This window comes from Siphateles boraxobius, unplaced genomic scaffold, assembly GCF_051911475.1.
Source record: "Siphateles boraxobius isolate OS27281-9 unplaced genomic scaffold, OSU_SipBor_1 8, whole genome shotgun sequence".
Classification (NCBI taxonomy): Eukaryota; Metazoa; Chordata; class Actinopteri; order Cypriniformes; family Leuciscidae; genus Siphateles; species Siphateles boraxobius.
The window spans coordinates 1407356-1415000 of record NW_027509208.1 but is presented as its reverse complement, the minus strand read 5'-3'; the positions used below and the strand labels follow the sequence as shown (position 1 = coordinate 1415000).

At 37.5% G+C, this 7645-nt stretch overlaps 1 protein-coding gene across 3 annotated transcripts in view; it reads left to right on the top strand.

Annotated features, from left to right (window-relative positions):
• Window positions 1–7346, top strand: part of LOC143729397 (uncharacterized) — a 44185-nt gene extending 36839 nt beyond the window's left edge. For 2 of the 3 annotated variants that reach the window (XR_013199994.1, XM_077220624.1), the window contains 3 exons: window positions 186–210; window positions 6357–6476; window positions 7211–7346. Coding sequence is in view for 2 of the 3 variants with exons in the window: in XM_077220624.1 (XP_077076739.1) it covers window positions 186–210; window positions 6357–6476; window positions 7211–7328 (263 nt within the window). In the remaining variant the exon portion in view is untranslated. Of the gene's footprint in view, window positions 1–185; window positions 211–4735; window positions 4841–6356; window positions 6477–7210 lie in introns of all 3 variants that reach the window. The other variant, XM_077220623.1, reaches the window with a different exon arrangement.
• The last annotated feature ends 299 nt before the right edge of the window (window positions 7347–7645 follow it).

Below are 7645 nucleotides of genomic sequence, written 5' to 3'. Positions count from 1 at the left end.
TAATCATTGATTCCCGCTTCCAATTCACTCATGCAAACAAAGTCGATACGAACATCTGATTTCTTGACTCGTCTCCACAGCCTCATCAGAATATCAAAGCCCTGCTGTCCCCATGAGGCTCTTGGTTATTTTGTGTCTCCTGCTTGCAATCTCACATTTATAACCTCTTATTTCTCTCTACTCAGGTCTGCTTAGACAGAGGAAGCAAGGGTAAGAAGTCTCCTTTTATTTTCTCTTCCCATATTGTTTTTCAGAGTCTAAATGCATTTGATGCTCTTCAATATGATCACTTAGGTATCTGCAATACAGTGGCACAGATATAACAGCTTTAGTTTGCATTACGACCTGTGCACCAGAATGATGAAACCTGTCATGACCTCTGCAGTGCAAAAGGTAATGGAAAATAGAGTGTTGTTTTTAAGCCAGGCATTTATGTAGCACAATGCATTCAGCACAAGAATTTCGAGAATTGCGGTTGAAGGAAAGGGTTGAATAGCTGTGATTGAGTATAAACACTGTTTGATGTGTGACATTTGTCGGTTGTCAGCATAAGAATAGATTAATTTTTCCCGGTGTCTGAGTAACCTGAATAATATGTGTTCAAGGAACAGTTCACTCAAAAAATGTAACTTCTGTCATCATTTACTCTAAACCTGTAGGATGTCTTCTTCCATAGAACATGAACAGAGAAATTGTTTGGTCTGTTTTTATGCATTTGGAAGTGGTTTTCAAACACACCTTAAAAAAAATCATAAAGTGATTCATATGACTATATTTCAAGTCTTCTGAAGTCAGAAGGAACAGACATTTTTAAACCATTATTCACAGTGAGCTTTTAGCCATTGGAACAAGATCATTGAGTCAATTTTGAACTTGAGAACAGGATCAGTCTAATTTGTGGATGAATTGATTATACTGGTTTTGTGAACCGGAACATCCGAGAACATCCCACTCACAAGAATGATTCACTTATGAATCAGACATTGCTACTTCTCTCATTAAAAAGTGTGTTGAAATTTCTCCATTGCTTTCGCATGGAAGAAATAAACTCATACGGGTTTGGAATGACGTGATAATTAGTGAATGACGACAAAATCTTCAGTTTTGGGTGAACTATCCCTTTAAAGATCCCTTTAAACAATAGACCCAATACTACTGTCAAATGTGTTCACTATAGACTGACCATTCCTACTTTCTGTTTTATTTTCTAAGGGATGATGCATTTTCAAAACCCATCTCCCACTGAACTTGTTGGAAAAAAACTGAAAGTATGTATTAAAACAAACGTTTGAATATCCCACAAACCCAAAAAGTCCTTGTGGTTTTAATTGGTTTTCATTCTGAATGCCAGAATTCGGTGTGAATTCTGTCAGTAATTGGACCGTAAGACTGATCATGACTTTTTGTACTGTGCACCATTATATCTTTCAACCACTCAAAGGCGCCTGGCTCTACCCTGGGTTTTCTGCGATGCCAAATCCAGCGTTTGAGCACCGCAGCTGTGTAGTGCAGATAGCTTGCTGTCAAAAGCTGTTACTCAGGCGAGGGACAATTATGCTCAATCAGAGATGATGCTTTACTGAGTGTTTTCCTCCCTCTCAAGCTCCTCTGATTTGGTTTACGAGAGAATGTGACTGATGGCGATCTTCCAGAGATGTTGAGCGAGTGGGGTTTTAAAATTGCAACAGCAGCCAATTATGGAACAGAAAGAGCACATGCTCATTAAATTTGCACTAGAATCTCGGCATTTCGAAATCATTAGCTCTGAAACTTCGTTTTCTATTTCAGATGTTTCTCTGGGAGCATACTGATAATAGAAGTAGTGGTGTAAAGCATTATGGAAATTCTGTGTACCAGCAGATGTGAACAGTTGAGAGTGCAGTGATCATGTTGATACACCAGCAATTGAGACTGGAATTCAGTTTGTTTGTTTTCTGTGCCGCATGATGCCCATTGACGGCACTCTGAAGTGCATTAGTTCATGTTCAAATAGAACCTTTAAAGGGAAAGTCATCCAATTCAGCCTTTCATAGTTCATTTACTAACCTTCATATGGGAGTCTTGAATAATTTAAAGGTGTAGTTGACCCAATCATGAAGATTTTGTCATTGATTATTCACTCTCATGTTGTTCCATAAGACTTTCCTTCATTTTTAAAACACAAATGAAGATATTTTATTAATGAAATCTGAGAGATTTCTGTCCCTCTATTGAAAGTCTATTCACCCAAACGTCTTGACGGTTTAAAATGACGAAGATGAATTGAACGAAAATCGTATTGGTTTGGAACAACATGAGGATGAGTAAACTATTAAGAAAATTATTAAATTTGGGTAGCCTATATTGTTAAGGAAAATTCCGATTGCTTTTAATGATTCTTGTTCCTTAACGATCCCATTAATAATGATGGAAATTCCAAATTCTGAGATTGAACACTTTTCATGTGTTTTCAGAGGTATAGCATAAATGCAATGCAATAATTTACCTTAATATAAAAAAAGGTTGTATTGCGTCACACTGCACCGCATCCAGTGTCAATCTTAAAAATAATAGTTATTTATTAGCATTGATTGTCCTATAAAGAACTTCTACAAAAAAGCATAATTGATTATAATTTTTTCTATTGCCTTTGTTTGTCAGTAATGAACTGGTTTTACTGATTATCTTTGGCTCACATTGTGCACTATTTGAATGATGCATGCTATGCAGAGCGTTTCAAAGCAGTCACTTATGACGCCATTTAGGTTAGGATGCTGTCAGCAGCTATGTAGGTAGCGAGGCATTAAGTTTTGGATTCTCTGTAAATAAAAACAAAAAAAACTAAAAAAACGGCAAAGAACGTCCTGTTTTCTGCAAAACCATCAGCATTTTCTAGCACAAGTTTCAAGCAAAAGTGAGGTTTTCCCTTGCTCAGCAGAGAAAAAGAGGTTTAATTTGCGCTCCAAAGTGACAGCAACTGTAGATAAGCACTATCACACTCACCTCACAGAGAACCGCATGTTTCAATTTTACATTTTGATTTAATCCTAAAATCCTTGTTCCAAAATCTGTATTTTCCAACGTAACGGTAAAGCAGTGAATTTTAATTAAGATCTTCAAGCAGAGCGCAAGATAAAGATTGATGATACAATCAGTTATAGCGTGTCTGTGAAGAATGAGGTGTTTTTCTAGTTACTAATACGCACACTACAGTGAATTATTAAGACTGTGCTTCTGCTCCTTGTGCATTCATAATAATATTTCATCACACGTTACAGTCATCCAGCCTCATTTGATTTAAATTATTATTGCTGTAATATATTAGCACAAACATCAACAAATTTTTTTGTCTTATTTATTATTTGTGACCCAACGTGTACAATTCCACTTCACGTTGTGAGTGAGAAGAACATCATATTAGATCAATAACAGACAGCCGTGTGTGTGTGTGTGTGTGTGTGTGTGTGTGCATGTGTGTGTGTGTGCTCACAAAACTCACCCTACCCGATGCGAAACCCGAGGCGGGACCCCTCAAAAACTCATCTGTCTCTGGCTCCACTACACTCTCATCTGTATTCCTCTCTTTAAGGAATACCGTTATATTCCAGGATCAAATGGCATTTCTGTCAACATCCTGCCATGCATTTCTAGCTTCCCAAAAACCCTTGTTATTCTCCATAGCAGGATTTGTAAAAATGGACAAAAAAGAACACAATAACAGTAGAGGATACTATCTCGACCTGTTCACGTATAAGCTATTAAACTGCAAAATGTCCGTTGTAAATGTGATAATTGCATTTTACACTTTCTGTGATTGGAACAATACATCTTTTATATTATTTCTATTTATATTGTGGTAATTTTCTCTCGAGGAACTGCTTTACTAGAATGTGTTTCTCTATTTTATGTGCCAAACTCTGCAAGGATCTCGTGATTTTGAACTCCCACTTCAGAGTGTGAACTCAGCGCACTGCCGTTTTGCATAATTTCTCTTATAAAGCACTGAATCTTTTGTTGGAGCCGTAGTCTGCATCTTTTGTACTAGTACAATCAATGCTGTATTTCTGCTTTTCCCCCACATCATTTCATGATTTTGGCTCTGATTCGAACAGAACAACCAAAAAAAAAAAATATATAATATAACTGAGCTGTCTCAAAACAGACAAGCGTTCAAAGCAAGACTCATCCCACTTGGATTACGTGTTGAAACAGAAGGCCGGAGAGAGATGCTTTGTTCCTGTGTAGGGGTTTTCCTGACTTAGGTATTAACGGATCTCAAGCAGCAGATCCCAGAGAGGGTGGACTTGTAAAGAAAATAAGACAAATAAAATAAGAAGCAAATAAGAAACAAATAATAAAGAAAATAAATAATAAAGAAATGAGAAGTACCCAGGGTGGACTTGAGAGTGCACGGTTGGGAGTGATATAATTTCTCTTCTTGGTGATAGTGGGAAAGGAAAGAGTGAAATAAAGAGATACAAAAGTGATTCTGCTCCATTTAACAAATCTAAGCTAAAAATCTTGGATGCATTTAGTGTTCACCCTTGCTTCTCACTTGAATAGGTTTGTGATTAATGAGTAGCGTCTGAAACACAGTATAATGAGAGATAAATAATGTTGTTACCAATCCGCGTTGTGATTGCGAACTGGAAAAATCCATTAGTTAGGTAAAACACTTCAACAAACATTCAGCTGAAAATCTAGCGGAGGCATTTGTGAGGAGAGTATTGATTGAGATGTTTTTTGTGCTCAGCAGGTTTTTGCCTTCAGAGCCGACGGTCCAGAGGTCTCTTAATATACGAGCGTGTGCCATTAAATGAAAACCGTGTGCGATGCCTCCCATGCTGTGATTGCTCAGCAGGTTTGCTCTTTTCACGACTCAAAGCCCTCCTAAGGGTTAAAGTGCGGTCAGAAATGTCCCTGGTTTGTGTTCTTTGGTCCACCTAAGCTTTTGTGCTATTCTGAGATGCAGGTAATTACTATTACAGGTATGACTGAATTAGATTTCCTAATGTATTTAGAAAAATGACATAGGCTACTCTTTTTCTTTTTTCTTTTTACTTTAAAACCCATGAAATCAAAATAATTTTTTGTAACTTGTGTAACTTCTAAAAAAAAAAGTTATAAATAATACTACATACTACCATTCAAAAGTTTTGGGTCAGAATTTGTTTTAAATATTTTTGAAAGAAGTCTCTTATGTTCAAGCTGCATTTATTTGATCAAAAATACAGGAAACACAAACATTATTACAATTTAAAATAATTGTTTTCTTTGTTCATACATTTTCAAATGTATTTATTCTTTATGATGGCAAAGCTGAATTTTCAGCAGTCATTACTCTAGTTTCATCTTAGTGATTCTTCAGAAATCATTCTAATACGCTGATTTGCTCCTCAAGAAACATTTCTTATTATCAATGTTGAAAACAGTTGTGCTGCTTAAAATGACCTGATCCATTTTTTTCTGAATTATTTCATGAAAAGCAAAAGACTTTTTTTAAGTGAATTTTTATGTTATGTAAATTTAATTAATATTTTTTATTTATTTAAATTTAATAGGCCTATAGTCTTCTTATTTAGTCAATGACACAACATTGACAAGTTTTAGGGGGCCTAAATCACTTTAGATTGTCAACTTTGTTGTTTTTGTCTGCAAGGCTACATTCTTTTTACGGCAACACTATTTTAGGTTCTACACTGATGAATGTTTTTTGTAACTAACTGAATGAGACATCTCAGCCAACAAAACTGTTAAAGGTTAACTATGTTTAAACTCAACTGTCATCCTAATTCCCACACACATCCAGTATTCCCTGTTCTGCTATGTTGGTTCCATTAACTTTAGCTGAAGATAATCGCTTCTGCTTTCTCTTTACCCTGCTGGCCAGCTCAGATAGAAGAACTCGAGCCTAATTTGCACAGTCAGTATGCACCTACTCCATAGACAGTGTAAACCAGAGGAGGCTGAGCTCACCCATCCAGAATAAAGCGTTATTGAGGATGAAATGGGATTTTTAATTGGCCAGGGTTACAGTGCCATGGAAGGGCTCCGACAGGTCCGGTCTTGTCACGATGACACTGTCCTACTATACAAAGCTGTGGCATTTGGCTGTCCCAAGCACAAATGTGTGTCTCTTCACATTACAAGGAATGATGGCATTATGGGACAGTGTTTTGTGGAGCAGAATTCAGGCCTTTCATAAATTATACCCTCACGATTCTGTATTTGCATGTTAGACAGGTTTAGATTACTAGCACAGCAATATCTCATTTGTTTTTATTAAACGCTGGAGACGAGAGTGCATTATGTTCTGTCTGACTTTTTTTCTGTATTGCATTGCATTAACTTTGCATCTGAATTTATGATTAATGCAGGACTCCAGGGCTCACCTATCATGCTCCAAAGCCTGTTGTTTTTGGGAAATCAATATCTGAAAGGCGCAAGGTGGATTTCTCCCAGCGCTTCATGCATCGCTGGGTTCTTATTCAGCACGTGTATGTATTTCTAAATGTATTGCTCATCGACCAGTGTAAGAGCAGATGCAAAAGAAAAGCATACTATTCATGATGCATCACGGCAATTTATTAAAATGTACTTAAAGGGATCGAATCTGTTAAAAACAGAAGTTGTCATTTTTGAACTCAAACTTTTAGAATCATACATTTGTGAAGTTAAACATTTGGTGTGATTCAAGGACGTCTTGTATACAAAGCAACTATGCTTAAAGGTTTATGTGAAGGATATTGCCAACATAAGCAGTGGGCAGATGGGATCTAGCCATTAATGAACCATTATACTGATTAAAGCCATTGCCAGCAGAAATTATTGCTTCAATTATTGACAGCCTTTACACTAAAGATTAATTTAGGCAGAGAGAGGGATTCCAGTTAGCTGGTCCTTAACACACTAAATGCTCTTCAGATGCAATTCTGATTATATCCGTGCATATTAATTGAGATTCCAAATCGTAGGGAGTGTATTTGTTCAGTCCAAAGGGCACTTCAGATGGCATAGGGAACAAGTGATATTCTACTCCCAGACCGAGATATTAATTTGGAACGCCCTGCAATGTCATGAAATAACAGCTGAACATGCAGATGTGAATTTATATATATATATATATATATATACGTGTATATATACGTCTCCGGAAATCCCTGATATCTGAACTGTAGGGACCCTGTGAGTTGGAACACAGCTTCTATCGCTCTTTCTCTCTTTCTTGTAGGTTTAACTCAATTGGAAGCACATGGTTGCCAAGAAATGAGCTGGGAGAGGTGACCCATTTAACGGCTAAAGTTTCTAAAAGGAAAAAAAAGCAGGAAAGTAGAATCTGGTTGGCATGAAGAGATAGCGTGTGTGTGTGCGTGTGCGTGTGTGCGTGTGTGTGCGTGTGTGTGCGTGTGCGTGTGCGTGTGTGTGTGTGTGTGTGCGTGTGCGTGTGTGTGTGTGTGTGTGTGTGTGTGTGTGTGTGTGTGTGTGTGTGTGTGTGTGTGTGTGTGTGTGTGTGTGTGTATTGGTGTGTGTGTGATTGGTGTGTGTGTGTGTGCGTGTGCGTGTGTGTGCGTGTGCGTGTGCGTGTGCGTGTGCGTGTGCGTGTGTGTGTGTGTGTGTGTGATTGGTGTGGTGGGTGAAAATGGGAAGGTGTTGGTCAGTCAAGTGG